General features: G+C 34.0%; 1 protein-coding gene and 1 long non-coding RNA gene across 2 annotated transcripts in view; one reads left to right on the forward strand and one right to left on the reverse strand.

Moving 5' to 3' along the window:
• Window positions 1-16,109, forward strand: part of HMCN1 (hemicentin 1) — a 514,591-nt gene that overhangs the window by 384,947 nt on the left and 113,535 nt on the right. The window contains exons 58-66 of the mRNA XM_069074427.1: window positions 2,381-2,542; window positions 4,216-4,329; window positions 4,434-4,636; window positions 5,285-5,366; window positions 5,475-5,606; window positions 9,735-9,884; window positions 11,010-11,169; window positions 15,224-15,348; window positions 15,586-15,769. Of these exons, the coding sequence (XP_068930528.1) occupies window positions 2,381-2,542; window positions 4,216-4,329; window positions 4,434-4,636; window positions 5,285-5,366; window positions 5,475-5,606; window positions 9,735-9,884; window positions 11,010-11,169; window positions 15,224-15,348; window positions 15,586-15,769 (1,312 nt within the window). The remainder of the gene's footprint in view (window positions 1-2,380; window positions 2,543-4,215; window positions 4,330-4,433; window positions 4,637-5,284; window positions 5,367-5,474; window positions 5,607-9,734; window positions 9,885-11,009; window positions 11,170-15,223; window positions 15,349-15,585; window positions 15,770-16,109) is intronic.
• LOC138151006 (uncharacterized) overlaps window positions 4,424-16,109 on the reverse strand; it is a 92,728-nt gene continuing 81,042 nt past the window's right edge. The window contains exon 3 of the long non-coding RNA XR_011165719.1: window positions 4,424-4,548. This is a non-coding gene — a long non-coding RNA (uncharacterized lncRNA). The remainder of the gene's footprint in view (window positions 4,549-16,109) is intronic.

Here is a 16,109-nt window from a genome sequence, read left to right on the forward strand (position 1 = left end):
CTACAAAATGAGTTTGATATTAGTACATGGGTTCTAGAATCATAAAAATGCATCGTTAACTTCATCTTATAATGGTTTTCTCTGTACTACTGAAACATAGCAGTAGCAGTGAACTCCCTGGAATGTGGTAGAAATGATGATGGAACTGGAGATAATTACTCTTGGGATAAATTTAGGATAGCTTCATCTCTACTCAAGTGAGATAGTATTTGAGTGCAATAGCTTTGCATACAGCTTATCAAATTGGCTGAGCTTACTATGAAGTATGTAGGAGAGTATGGAGACAGATAACTAATAAGTCTCTGAGTACAATGTAATATTTCCACAGTGATGGTCTCCCTGTGTTTCTTCTGCATAGCCCTGGCTGCCAGTGCTGTGGTGGATCTATGCCAAGACCTGGATACAGACTTAAGCCAAAGGAAGACTATATGGGTTGAAATGGCATGTCACAGATTGAACATAGGGCTGTACAACCTAGCTCTAGAGAAAGAATATATGGCAGTAAATTATATGCTTTGAGAGCTGTTATATTTTTTAACCATTTGGTTGTTAATTAGTGTCCTGTTGGTGATAAAAAGACTTAAAGGAAAGTATAACAAAAAACTTATTTCTATGTAGCAATTTCTTCTGGATTTTAAATCCAGATCTCTAGACCATTGCTTATATAATGTTTAAAAAAATGACCCCCAACCCAAATTATAATATAAACTAGTTTGTGAATTCTAGTGGGTAATAGTGCTGGGGAAATTTTGTCTGGCAAACAATTTCTATTAAGCATCATAGAAATTTATTTTGGGTAAGCACGTAGGATGGTGCAATGGATGGACTTGGAATCAGGAAGATTCATCTTCATGAGTTCAAATCCAGCCTTAGACATTGTGTGATCCTGGAATACTAGCTGTGTGACCCTAGTCAAATCATTTAACTCTGTTTGTCTCAGTTCTTTATCTGTAAAATGAGATGGAGAAGGAAATGGCAAACCACTCCAGTGTCTTTGCCAAGAAAACCCCAAAATGGGGTCACAGAGAGTAGGACACAACCAAAAACAACTGAACAACAACAACAAAAGCATACGTGGGAGAATTTTGCACCTGTCAATTTGGAATTTTATTTTAAAGATACTTGGGACATTTCAATTGAGCATGCATTTAATTTGGAGGGTAAAATTTATTTTGCTTTTTCTAGGATTTTAGACACTTTTTTTCCTAAAGATCTATTTGGCCAGTCAGTAGGCATAAGGGAGAAGGATCTAGATTAGGTGACTTTGAATGATATATAATGGAGTCTAACAACTTACTTTTTTTTAAAGCAATCGGGTTTAAGTAACTTGCTCAAGGTTACATGGCCAGTTATTTCTGGGTGGGTGCTAAGTATCTGAGCCCGGATTCGATCCCCAGGTCATCCCGACACTGGGGCCAATGCTCTTACTCGCTGAGCCACCTGGCCGCCCCTTAACAACTTACTTTTTTACTTTGAAGGTTAGAATTTCAAGAGTATGACTTCTTTTTTCTTTAACCACTCAGTGGTATCTCTAATCCCTTAATACCGATTAGGAAGAACTGGATTATCTACTGTACATTTTAAAATTCCTACTTAAATGGGAAAAAATTAACCCTTAAACTATACCTTCTCTAAGCTACTGAAGAATAATGAATTTTCTGGTTGGCGTGAGGGGTTTTTACTTTGATTTTACCTTTGAAGTTCATTTTATTATTGTTCAACAAATTTATTGTGTTAAAAAATTTGACAACTAATCTGGAACCCATTTTCTAAAATTATATACAATTATAACCTAGTGTCCTCTAGACTTTCTATCCCACTGACAATACATAGAGACAGCTAATAAGTGTTTGCTAAGTGAACAAATAAATGACTTACTGACACCATGGAGTCAAAAGTTATGTAGTTCTTTCACTCCAGGAATGGAGAAAAAGGAATTTTGAATGAAAATATAGAGGAAGAATTAACATCTGCAGGAAAGAAACAAAAAGATTGCATAAGTCTGTACCTTGACAACAGCCTTAAACAAAGCCAGTTTTTTTTTCAGTATAAATACATTGTAGCATAGTTTAGAAATTCTTGTCCTCCCTTGCTATTGGGGAAGAATTATTCCTGCCAAACCCCCACGTAGGAAAGAAGCAGCAGACAAAATTGGTGGAGGCATTAGGGGATTCTAAATAGGAAGGATGACAGCTGGATTGGTTTTCATCACACAATTTTTAGATCCCTGCAGAAACCAGTGGACCAGTTCCTAAATACAAACAATGTATTTTCTTTGGTGCTTTGGCAGCATACAGTGGCTGAATTTGTGTTGAGGAAATCAGGGAGTACTTATTGCTGACAGTGTTGGATGAAATTTTTAATGTATTTACTGTTGTAGTTCCTCCAAGTATCATTGGTACTAATCCTGAAAATCTGACTGTGGTGGTGAATAATTTCATCTCTTTGGCCTGTGAGGCCACTGGTTTTCCACCTCCTGATCTCAGCTGGCTCAAGAATGGAAAATCCATCAGCTTGAGCAATAATGCTCTCATTGTGCCTGGTAAGGAAGCTATTTTTCTGATAACCCAGGGAAAACTTTCTCCCCTTCCATTCATCTTAACAAGAATGAAAATTTAGCACACCATTATTTAAATTATTGAAGATCTACACCTTAAAAAATATTAAATCACATACTTTTCTAAACCTATGGTAGGTGGCTTAGTGGATAATGTGCTAGACCTGTGCTCAAATCAGACAGTTACTGACTGTGTGACTTTGGACAAGCCATACCATATAATGCTTTCTTCATCTGTAAAATGGAGATGGTAAATACCACTTACCCCCTAGAGTTGTGGAGGGTATAAAATTATATACGTGAAAAGCACTTTGCAAACCTTAAAGTATCATTTAAATGCTAGCTTGTAGTAATAACAGTAACTTTCATTTATATAGCAAATTTTACTTTTTCTTACTTTAGTAAGAGAGGCAGCATATTGGAATGGATAGAGTGGATAGTGGATAGAATAAAATTTTGCAACCAGGACAACCTGGGTTAAGGAAACAAATCTAGCATACTATCTGTGTGATCCTAGGCAAGTTAGGTAACTTCTCAGCCCTCTAGACAACTCTTAAAGTCTAAATTACCGAGAAAGTACCAATAAACATTTGTAGGGGGAATTTTCTTCCTTGGGAGTTCCATATACAAATGAAATCACAGACACAATCCTTGTCCCTTCTTATTATTTGGTTTTCAAATCTGGGAACTGCATTGAACTTCTTATGAAAAAGATAGAAAAATAGGCAATGATTTTATTGAATGAGCCTTTTAGTTACAATATATTTACAACATTAAATGTTACAATATAAAATAATGAAAAGGTGTGATAGGGGCAGAATCACTAATTTTGAAATTTTTCAAAGAATTTAAAAATAAACTTGGGAGGATAATTTTTAAGGTTTAAATTAAGGATTTAATTAATTTAAGGAAGATAATTTTTAAAAGATATTATTCTTTGGTTCATAGGCAATATTGGATAAATTCTTTAATTGTATCAAACTTCAAATATGCAATGCATTGTCATATCACAGAACTCTTGGTGAGGAAGGGTATTGAGAGCAGGGAATGAATAGCATGAGATCCAAATGTTGGAACCAGGTCATTTGATGCCTTCTTCTTCACTATATGTTCAATTTTAGCTTCAAGATCCAAATGAGATTTTTGAAAGGTTTTCTCAATTACTGGCTAGTTCAAGTTGATTAGATTTTTTTTAGAAAAAGGAAATGTATTTGATCGATGCTAATAAACTTAAAAGTTGGAAAGCAAGATTGTAAGATCCTAAGGGTTACGGATTACTTTATACTGAATTTGCTGTCTACAGAATCTCTTCCTCTATGTGAGTAGAGTAGAGGCAAAGATTTAAACTCAATATTTATTTTAAAAAACTTTAGAAAATTATAATTACTGGTTTCTCATAAGTACTAAAATTATACAGTTCTGATTTCTCCCCATCATATAAGAAAGAAAATTCTGTTAATTATGTCACTTATAGGTAAGGTGATAATAGAAATCAGGAGAGAATAGAGAATGAATTCCTTCCTTTTAATCATTAAAACCCTTCTTTGGCTATTATAACTTAAAGATGGGTCATTTAAAAATGCCTACCAGATTAATGTAATAACCAGACTGATCCTTGTACTGACTTTGATTTTCTTTTTCCTTTTGATACAATTCAGGTGGCAGAAGTCTTCAAATTATACGGGCCAAAATATCTGATGGTGGGGAATACACATGTATAGCAATGAACCAAGCTGGTGAAAGCAAGAAAAAAATTTCCCTGACTGTCTATGGTTTGTTTTCACTGTACTCTAAAAATATATCCATTACTGAATTTATAAGAAACTTTTTCATCCAAATTAATTTTAAAACCTTACCTTTTTTTGTCTTCCTTCAGTTCCCCCAAGCATTAAGGATCACGGCAGTGAATCTGTTTCTGTAATTAATGTACGAGAAGGATCTTCAGTGTCATTGGAGTGTGAGTCAAATGCTGTTCCACCTCCAGTCATAACCTGGTATAAGAATGGAAGAATGATCATGGAATCTGCTAATTTGGAGATTTTAGGTGATGGACAAATGCTACACATCAAGGGAGCTGAGGTACATTGTTCTCCTCTGCATGGCATTTCTTGTTGAAATGAAGGAGGGGAAAGTGGTGGCCAAGTGATCCTTTTCTATAATGAATATAATTTTCATAAAAAGTCGTGTTGTCAGATAACCTGGGTTCAAGCTCTCTCATGGACTTGAGTACTTTGGACTCCAGTTTCTTCATCTATACAATTAGGGGATTAGACAGCTTTCTAAAGGAATTATTCACACCTATGAGATCACAGATTTATCCAACCAAGTATTATTTACTCTTCTGTTGTTTTGGCTTTGTGACTTCAAAGCCTTTTAACTTGAATAAATTTGCTTCTAGCAGAAAATAGATTTGTCAATCAAAACAGAATAAAGACTAGATCTTTTTTTTTTTGCCTTTTGGAGGGCAATTGGGGTTAAGTAACTTGCCCAAGGTTACATGGCTAGTTTTTTTGTGTGGGTCTTACGTGTCTGACGCTGGAACCAAACTCGGGTCCTCCTGACTCCAGGGCCGGCACTTTACTCACTGCGCCACCTAGCCACCCAAGACTAGATCTTTTAAAGCCTAAAATATCTAGAAATGTTAGTCATATTTTATACCTTATACAATGTGATCATTCATAAATGAATGGAAAACATTAAATGATAAGGTTTTTTTGTTATTTTTAGGTGTCTGACACAGGCCAATATGTATGTAGAGCTATAAATGTAGCAGGGCAAGATGATAAAAATTTCCATCTTAGTGTTTATGGTAAGTATCTGTATTGAATTACTGTTCTAAGAAATTAATAAGAAGACATTTTTACTGAAATTAATGCAGTGAACACATATATTACATAATACTTCTTCATCTTTATAGTACCACCCAGGATAGAAGGACCACAAGAAGAAGAGGTTGTTGAGACTATTAGTAATCCTGTAACTCTTGCATGTGATGCTACTGGAATCCCTCCACCTACTCTGGTATGGTTGAAGAACAGAAAGCCAATAGGTAATGTAACTGTGAACACTAAACTTTGTTTGCTTTTAATGATACTGATAGATGAAATTGCAAATTTTCAATGTTAATGCATGAAATTTATCCCCATGGAATTTCACAGTATTAAATTGAGCCCATTACTCTAGCCTTTCAGGATCTCTCCCTCCCAGTTTTTGTCACTGACAAATTTGGTGACCATACCTTGATTCAAGATTATGCCTTCTTCTCATAGTAATAATTAACTTTAACAGCTGCCCACCCTTGATGTATATAAAGGTAACAAATGGTAATCTCAGTGTAATTACTCCCAATACCAGTGCAAATTAAAGATTGCCCTGTCAACACTCTGACATCTGATCCATATTGCCTCCATTTGTGTGAAGCCTACCCAGCTTCATAAAATCTTTCAGAGGTTACATTCTCTTTCATTGCCTTCAAAAACCTAGGTGTTATGGGGCAGCTAGGTGGCACAGTGAGTAAAGCACCAGCCCTGCAGTCAGGAGGACCCGAGTTCGGTTCCGGTCTCAGACACTTAACACCCACACACAAAAAAACCAAGCTAGCCATGTAACTTTGGTCAGGTTACTTAACCCCAATTGCCCTCCAAAAAAAATAAAAAAAAAACAAAACCAGGTGTTAGTATATGTGTAAATACATATATATGTAGCTGCTATTATCATTATTAACCAATTCATCAACTTACATATTTACCAGTTAACCAATTAATCAATATTTCCTAAATATATTACAGGGCAAAAAAGTTTGATGTAATATCTCAATGAATTATAGAATTTTAATTTTAGAGGGAACTTAGCAGGTACTTGGGCCAAACAAAATCTGAAAGGAATTCCAAGTATAATATATCCAACATTGGTAATGCAGTTTGTATTTGAAAACTTTCATTTCAAACTCTTCACTTCCCACATTATCTCATTCCGCTCTTGGACAGTTCTAATTATTAGGAAAAATTTCCTAATGTCAAGCCTAAATTGGTCGTTTTGAAACTTCTGCACATTGCTCCTGGTTCTTTCTTCTAGCACCAAGTCTTATACCTCTTTCACATGACAGTCTGTCAGGTATTTAAACATAACTGTCTTTCCTACACTGCATCTTCTCTCCTCCAGGTGATAAACTTCTCCAATTCCTTCTTCCAGTCTTCATATGCCATAGACTCAAAACCTTTTGTAATCCAGATTGAACTTTTCTGATTTCAATTTATCAATATCCTTGTTTAAACTGTGGGACCCAGAATTGAAAACAATACTCCAAATGTGACCTTACCAGAGCAGAGTACAGGTCTATTATCTTCTTATTCCTGGAAGCTATGTACATCTTAATTCAGCACAACTTTGTATTGAATTTTTTGGATGCCACATCATACTGCTGACTCATGCTTACAGTGCTTTAATTCACTAAAATCGCTAGACCTTTTTTTTCCTTTAAACCATTATTAAACCATTCCTTTCCCTTCTGGTACTTGAAAAGTTGATTAAAAAATAAATATAAGGCTTTCTATTTATTCCCACTCAATTGGATCATATTAAATGTAGCCCAGTGATCTAGCCTATCAGGATCCTTTTGGAACCAAACACTGTCATCCATGTGCTAACCTTCCCTCTCAACTTTGTGTCATCTGCAAATTTAACCAGCATACCTTTATCCAAGTCCCTGATAAAAGTGATAAATAGCACAGATCCAAGCAAAGATTCCTAAAAAAAAATTCTCCAGAGATGATTCACCAAATTGACACTGAACTAATAATGATAATTCTTTTAAGTCTGGCCATTCAACTAGTTCTGAATCAATCTAATTGTATTATCACCTAGTTCATAGCCCTTCAACTTTTCCATAAGAATAATATTAGATACTCTACCAAATATATTATTAAAAAAAATAAAGGGCAATTTTTTCATAAATGTCTCTTTATAATCCTTACTTCTTTTTCTTGGTTTTCACTGACCATTTCTTTAGTGATTCCTTTTAGAATTTTTTTCCAGGAATTTGAGTTGAGTTCACTGGCCCATAGATTGTAAGTTCTTTTATCTCCTTTTATGAAAATCAGGATATTTGCCCTTTTCTAGTCCAGCAGTGCGTTTTCCTTAAGTACCACTAATACTGACTTGTAAATCAGTACCTACCATTTCCCATAGCACACAAGGATATAGTTCACCTGGTCCAAGTGACTTGAATTCATCAAAGGCAAAAAGATCCTTTCTTGCAATATCCTTACTTATCAAATCTCTATTACCCGTTTTTGGTCTATCTGTGCCAAGCTCATTTTCATTCTCTTTGAGAAAATTGAAGTAAAATAAGAATAGCTGTGCCTTCACTTTGAATGAAATGATTATAGCTGATAATGAACTGTGGTTCTATACCTTCTTTGATCATCCACTGTCTTAACTTGGCTTTAAAAAAAGGTAATCTTGGGGCAGCCAGGTAGCGTAGTGAGTAAGAGCACCGGCTCCAGCGTTGGGATGACCTGGGGATCAAATCCGGGCTCAGATATTTAACACCACACCCAGAAATAACTGGCCGTGTAACCTTGAGCAAGTTACTTAACCCCAATTGCTTTAAAAAAAAAAAAAGATCACTGGCCCCAGAGTCGGGATGACCTGGGATCGAATCTGGGCTCAGACATTTAGCATCCACCCCAAAACATCTAGCCATGTAACCTTGAGTAAGTTACTTAACCCCAATTTCTTTAAAAAATAAATAAATAAAGATAAACTTAGTGGAGATACACAATTGAAATTTTTTTTCAGAATTTTTTTTTTTCAGAACTCCTGAGCTCAAGAAAGTCACCAGCTTCAGCCTCTCTAGTAGTGGGAAATATAGGAACATGTCACCGTGTCTGACTATTGATTACTTTTAAAATGCTTTTAGCCTCTAATAAATAATTTTGGCAATTAATTATTGATTTCAATGTAATTCAGATCTGGTTAAAACAATGTCATTTCATTCCCTTTTTTTCTGTTGTTTCCCTTCAAGAACAAAAGTTCTTGAACTTTTGTTTTTTCAAATAAATTTTATTAGTATTTTGTCTAGTTTTATAAAGCATACCCCCTTATAGTTTGACATTTCAATAAGTATTAGTTGTTCAGTGCTTCTACTCATTCTTATTAATTTGGATAATTTATATTTTTATAGGTATTACTTTACTTTTTTCAAATTCTTTTTTTTTTTTTTTGCTTTTTGGAGGGCAATTGGGGTTAAGGACTTGCCCAAGGTCATGTGGCTAGTTGTGTTACGTGTCTGATGCCAGATTTGAACTCAGGTCCTCCTGACTCCAGGGCTGGTGCTCTATTCACTGCACCACCTAGCATCCCCCTTTCTTTAAATTCTTAATGTTTCTAGCATATAATCATAGCTACAGTAGTTATTAATAATTCTTCATTTTTTATTTTGGCAGTTTGGTTTTAAACTTTTAAAAGTTGAATTGTTTATCAATTATATTATTTTTAAACTAGTTTTTTTTGTTAAACATTTACTTTTCAATAAGGCAACATTTTGTAGAAGAATACCGCACTTGAATCCACAAGAGTTAGATTAGGTCTTTATCATATATCCTGTCATAGTAGTCATCATTTAATCTTTTTCAGCCTTACTTTTCTACAAAATGTAGTCATTAATGCACTATCAATCTCACCAGATTATTATGTAGATCAGTTGAGAAGATATATTTGAAATGATTTCATGACCATAAAATAGTACTTTACTGATCTAGTTTGTTAAAGTTAACTTAGAATAAAATTGATATATTATGGCAGGTAGTTGATATAGTATCACACCTATACTATAAATGTAATTTTAAATCACTTCTTTGGAATGTTTTCATATTCATATGAGTCCTTTTTCAAGAAAACCCAAAAGAATGAAATTCAGATTTTATAAAGCAGATGAAAGGGTGACTACTAGACTCTACTAGAAAGGATGTACTACTAGATTCCTTTAAAATGAATTTCTACATTTAAAATAGGGTTCTTCTCTTAGAGTTTAAGTACACTTTTCAAGAATACTCCTATATGGAAGAAAATGAATTGTTCTATATTTTAAGTACTATGATATTGTAGGAAATTATAGTGACCTCATTAGAAAAAAAAATTATCATGTTTTTAAAAAAAACAATTTCTGTATCCACAGAAAATTCTGATTCACTTGAGATCCATGTTTTGTCTGGTGGAAGCAAGCTACAGATTGCACGGTCTCAACATTCAGACAGTGGAACATATACGTGTATTGCATCAAATATAGAAGGAAAAGCTCAGAAAAATTACCTTCTTTCCATTCAAGGTATGTGTTGGTACACTGAATACAAATAAGGCTATCTTTCATTAACAACAAGAAATAGCCCTAACATATAAAGTAAATTTGTAAATGGTCCAAATATATTTATATCATTAAAAAGGTATTATTTCATAATATTTTCATTAATCCTTTCCATATTTACTGGCATCAAAGTAATCTGTTTCTCATGGCCATTCAGTGTCCATTATTGTGGAAAGTATTTGTTGAAATTGTCTCCTGCACACAAAATGAGTGCTTTTAAGTTCTGGTTCTATTATAATTTGCAGGGTTTCTGTAACCTATCCTTTTAGAATGTGAACTCGTATGAGATAAACTTTTTAAAGCACTTAGCATAGGTGAAACAGAAGAGGACACTTTATAACTGCTCTAACCCAAACCTGACTCAACATTGTCCTGCACTCATAACCTCTTCCCCCAATTCCCAGCCATGGACTGTCACAGCTTTTATCAAAGGACTTGGACAGTGTTTTGTTGCCTTCATTCCAATACATCCAAGTGTCCTGGTGGGTATCGTAGTCCCAAGAGTTCGTGAAAAGAGACATGCTAAAATTAACAACTCTTTCCCACATGAAATCCTACTCTTCTGATAGAAAAGGAAATGAGACAGAATAAAAACAAAGCTATGGACTCTGAAGAAAGGAAAGAGAAGTCAGTAGAGGTTTGCTTTTCTCTTTTCATTCCCTGAATCCCTCTCACTTTGGGGGCATATAGGAGAAAGAACCCTGGAGAGGATTTCCCACAAACACTTGCCTAGTTTAAGATTAAGGAGTCAAGGTGTGAACATGCTGTCCATTTGGCATTCTGGAAGAAACTGTTAGACCCCAACACTCTTCAATTCCCAAGATTCAGAGACTGATGGGCAAGCATCAGACCTTCAGGATGGTGGGGAGGGTGTATTGTTCATATGCTCGTATCATTCTGACACCCTTTCCTTAAGTGTATCTTATAAATTTGTATCATATTTTTAAAATGATAGCTTAAGTAGATAATCTCTAAGGTGTCTTTCAAAGCCTAAAGTTCCATGTATATGTCTAAACACAAATATCAAGTAGTTTAATGCTTTGGAGGTGGTCATTCTTATTGATGAAAGTTATGATTATTTCTCCAAAGTTCCTCCAAATATTGTTGGTTCTGAGATGCCAAAAGAAGTTAGTGTCCTTCTGGGAGAAAATATTCATCTGGTCTGCAATGCAAATGGAATTCCAACACCTGTTGTTCAGTGGCTGAAAAATGGAAAACCTATAACCAGTGGTGAAATAGAAAGAATACGGTATGTTTAAATGTGAACTTTGTAATTAACCTTAGTGTGCAAATTATGTTCTTCAAAATTGTGCATTAAGAAGTAATGGAAAGAGAATTATACTTAGGTTTAAGTCCTGGCACCATTATTTAGTAGTTCAGGGTAAGTCAATCTAATCCCTCTGACCTCAGATTTCACATCTTTAAAATGAGGATTTTATTATTTCCACAACCTGGACATTGCATGATACACTATATAGATCACTATAAATAAATATTAACTTATGTTATTATAATTGTACATTGTAAATTGTTCTATGCATAAATCTTATGTATTATGTATTAACTATTAAATATGTAATTAACATAATTATGTATTAACTGCTCAGAATGTTACATAATGGTCACCTTATTCAATATATGCTTATTTAAAAATCTGTAGATTTTTAACTTTACTGGTTTCTAGTGAACTGTATTGGAAGATGAAAGAACATTATAGCTTCTAGCACATCAGTAAATATGATGGTTTATCTCTACATTTTTGTCCTCTTGTCTTTAACTTGAGTTTCTTTCATGAGATAAAAGATAAATTTCAAAAGACATGATTTAGTAAATACTCCTCAGACAAATGACATCAAAGATTGACTTCTGTACTACAAAGATTGACACTGCACTAGTGTGGTATGAGAAAAAAATAGCCCTTTTCCTTAAAAAAAAGTCATTAATTTGGCCTATCTTTATTTTCAAAATTTCTTAATTGAAAAGAGTTCAGTGTGTATATATATGTGTGTGTGTATATATATATATATATATATATATATATATATATATATATATGACATAAAATAATTCATCCTTTCTAATTTGGTTCAAGCAAATTGCAATTTTGCCATCAATCTTCTTAGCAATGATCTAGGAACCAAAAGCGAACCATATTTGCCACTTACTACTCCATCTCTCAGCAGACAGTCAATACAGATAAACAAAATACACTAAAATACTCCTTAAATCGATACCCTGGTGTTTCATTCTAATACCATTGTCAGACTGTGTGCCACAATACAGTATTATAGGCAAACCAGTGATAGATGTTTCTTGGATACTTCTAATAATAAACTAGGAGGCATGATCTTGACTTAATTCAATAAACTTAATTAATATGAAAAAGGAACAACTATTTTACTTAGTTAAATATCATTTAACGCTGGTCATTTTCCCACTTTTATTTTTAAGGGAATTATTTTGAATAATAAATTTCAGGTAAATTATTAGTGAATCAACAAGCATTTTATTAAATTCTTACTGTATGCCAGGCACTGTTTTAAGCACTGGGGATACAAAGAAAGTAAAAAACACATCTCTATCCTCTAGGAGCTTACATGACAATGAGGAAGACAACATACAAATATAGATACAGGCTATATATGTTGTAAACAAAAAAAGTAATCACAGAAGCACAGAATGAGTTGGAAAGAGAGGGAAAAAGGGGTAGGGAGAGAACCTGGAAAGGTCTCCTTAAGGGTGTGGTACTTTGAGTTGAGTCTTGAAGGAGGCCATTGAATCCAGGAATTAGAAGTAAGGTGAGAGAGCATTTTAGCAGCCAGTTTAAAAGCCCCTGATTTGGGAGAAGGAACAGCAAGAAAGAAAGTGAAACTGAAGTATAGAATATCTGGAGGGAAATAAGCTGTAAGAAAACTAGAAAGGTAAGAAGGGACCAGATTGGGAAGAGTTTTAAATGCCAAAGTATTTTATATTTAGTGCCAAAGGTAATTAGCAGCTACTGGAGTTGGCTGGGGGTAGAGGAGGAATAGGGTCAGATATCTGACCTGGGAAAATCATTTAATGATGGGTTGGAGTAGGGAGAGACTTGGGGCAATGAGATCAATTAGAAGACTTGAAGTAGTATGGGTGAAAGGTGATAAAGGCCTGTGAGGAGAGAAGGGGATATATAAAAGAGATATTGTTAAAGTAGAAGTGAAATTTGGTAAAAGATTAGATATGAAATGAGTACAGGTGAGGAGGTAAAGATGACTATGTTGCAAATCTGGCTGACTGGGAGAAAGTTGGGGCTCTAGATAGTAACAGAAAATTTGGGAAGACAGTGTTTGGGTGGAGTGATAAGGCATTTCTCTTTGGGACATGTTGAGTTTATTAAGTGTTTACTATGTGCCAAGCACTGTGCTAAATGTTCATAGTACAACTACATTAGCAAAGACAGTATACTATCTCAAGGAGTTTATATTCTATTGGGGAAAATAAAATAAATTGTTGGCCAAGGAAACAGTTAGGAAAGTTACTGGAATGATGAATGGGGTCATTAGGGAGTAGACTAATGCACTCTATCCAGGAACATTGGCAGAGTTGATTTGTTCATGGCTCAAGAATTGGAAAGAGGTGGGAGAAAGGCATGATGGATAGCCAAGGGGCTATGAAGGAAGTGGCTGGAGAGGGAGGAATAAAATAATACAGGTCTGAGACTTTCATAAAATAGAGGTTCTGGAGAGGCCTAGGAGTACTGCTACCAACCCAACAATCAACAAGTATTTCTTGAGAAAATGGAAAAACAAAATAGAAAAAAGTACAACAGACATGATCCATACTCAAATGAAATTTGCTATCACCTTCTTTATGATATGTTATCTTCTTTTGATTTTTTAAGTCATTCTATATGTATATAACATATTTATTTTGTGTTCTTAACTGATATACTAGTTTGTAGAGAGTAGTGAAATGGTGCTCTGAGTCAATTATCTAAATCAATCATTCAATTACAGGAAACTACCACTTTGTTTCATCTCACCTCACTTTGTTAATAGTCAAACTTTCTATCAGATACTAAACACATTTACTTTGAAAAACAACATATAAAATTAAATAATATATATTAAAGTGCTTTGTGAGCCTTATTGCACTTGTTAATAATAATAGTAATGATAATCATAATGAAAACATTGGCATAATTATAGCCCCTAGACTTGTAATGTAGCAATAATATTAGAATTCTAACTAAAATCTTCTATTTTATTGAAATAATAGACTAAAGTAACTAATCCATTTTATTGAAAGAATAGATTATAGTAACAGCTATAGGTTAACTAGGAATAGCAATAAATCATTTAAGAGTTGAGAGAAGTAATCTGAAGTCACTGTGATCAAAATTATATTTATTTTTAAACTTCACTAAATAAAATTGTAGGCAATTTTACTTGGCAAAAATCATTTAACATCGATAATTTTAAGAGTAACTGTTTCAGAGTACATGTATTATGAAATTATAGAATATACGTCACTAAAGTGCTTTAATAAATTTATTGATTTTGTCCGTTAATGTCATTTACTCAGTGAAAAAATACCCATACGTTCTACAGAATGCTTTTATCACACAGATGAGCTGTGTGTTATATGGTATTAAAAATATTCTTCCAAGCCTAAATTTAATATTCAATTCTTCGGATGTTTCTTTGTTGAGATATTTCCATAAATTTTCATTACAGAACTTTTACATACTTTTTATTTAGTTGAAAGACTATGTTAAGATCACAACTATAACATTCTGAGTAAGAAAAATTAACTTTGGTGCTGTTAGCTGTCAGTTAAATCTGATTCACTTACATTTCCCTTTGTGATTTGAAGATTGAGATTTGAGGTACTGAAGCCCAAGACTTAATATTTTTAGTTGTGTGTATAGAATTCACAACAATTTTATGACATATGACTCTAGTGGGATCATAGATTTAGAACTAGTAAGCATGTTAGAGGTCATCTAGTATAACCCCTTTATTTTACAGGCAAGGAAATGGGTTCTATGACCTGTCTAACATCATTCAGATACCAACAGAGCTGAAATTCTAACCCAATTCCTCTTCAAATACAGAATTTTCTACAACTGCACCACATTTCCTTCTAGGACTTCTAGGAGAGATATAAGAAACAACTTAGAGTATAATGAAAGGAAATTATCAATCTTTACTGGGAATTGATGTCTAAGAACACAATAATTTTAAAACTACAAGAAGAGTTAGTTTTCCAGATCATAGGACCACATAAATCAGCTCAGTACATTCTACCTATGACCTTTTCCATAGAGTGACTCCAGATGGCAGCACGCTAAACATTTTCGGAGCTCTTACATCTGACATGGGGAAATACACTTGTGTAGCTACTAATCCTGCAGGAGAAGAAGACCGAATTTTTAACTTGAATGTCTATGGTGAGTTTTAAATTGTGACACATTCAGTTCCAACATGTTATAGTTTTATTACGTTAGGAATACATCAAGAGAAATGAATACCCAATAATAGCAGGTTTTCTGGGACAGATCCTCTCTGGTCAAAATGCCAGCACTGCTTCCATTTGGGATGCATAACAAAAGGGTAAGTCACTGTAATAAGGATAGTTTTGACTAGTCATTTTCATGGTTTTCTTCTTCTATTGCTGCAAAATGTAGTTTCACCTGCAATTGTGGGTAATAAGGAAGAAGCAGAGAAGTTAATGGCCTTATTGGATACTTCCATAAACATTGAATGTACAGCCACTGGAATTCCACCACCACAAATTAATTGGCTAAAGAATGGACTCCCTCTGCCTATCTCATCCCAAATCCGATTGCTGGCTGCCGGGCAGGTGATCAGGTCAGCCTTTTAAATATTATATTTTTAAATGAATGGTTGTATTTTATAGACCTTTCCTTTAGATTCTAACCAATTTTTTATTGATATCTTTTGTTTTTACATTACTTTTACTTCTTTTATCCCTTCCCCATTTCACTTCCAAGCAACATCTCTGTACCTTAAATTAAAATAAGAAAAAAAAGTTATGTAAAAGTGAGCATCAACCACATTTTTAAACATATGCTATATCCCATGCCCACAGCCTTTCATTCATACAATGAATGTAAGGAGGTATTTTTTTCAACTCTCCTCTGAGTTCACATTTAGTCATTATAACACAGTATCCAGTTTTATTTTATTG

This window comes from Petaurus breviceps, unplaced genomic scaffold, assembly GCF_028583685.1.
Source record: "Petaurus breviceps papuanus isolate PSGF00001 unplaced genomic scaffold, PetGlider_PUasm1.0 90895, whole genome shotgun sequence".
Lineage (NCBI taxonomy): Eukaryota > Metazoa > Chordata > Mammalia > Diprotodontia > Petauridae > Petaurus > Petaurus breviceps.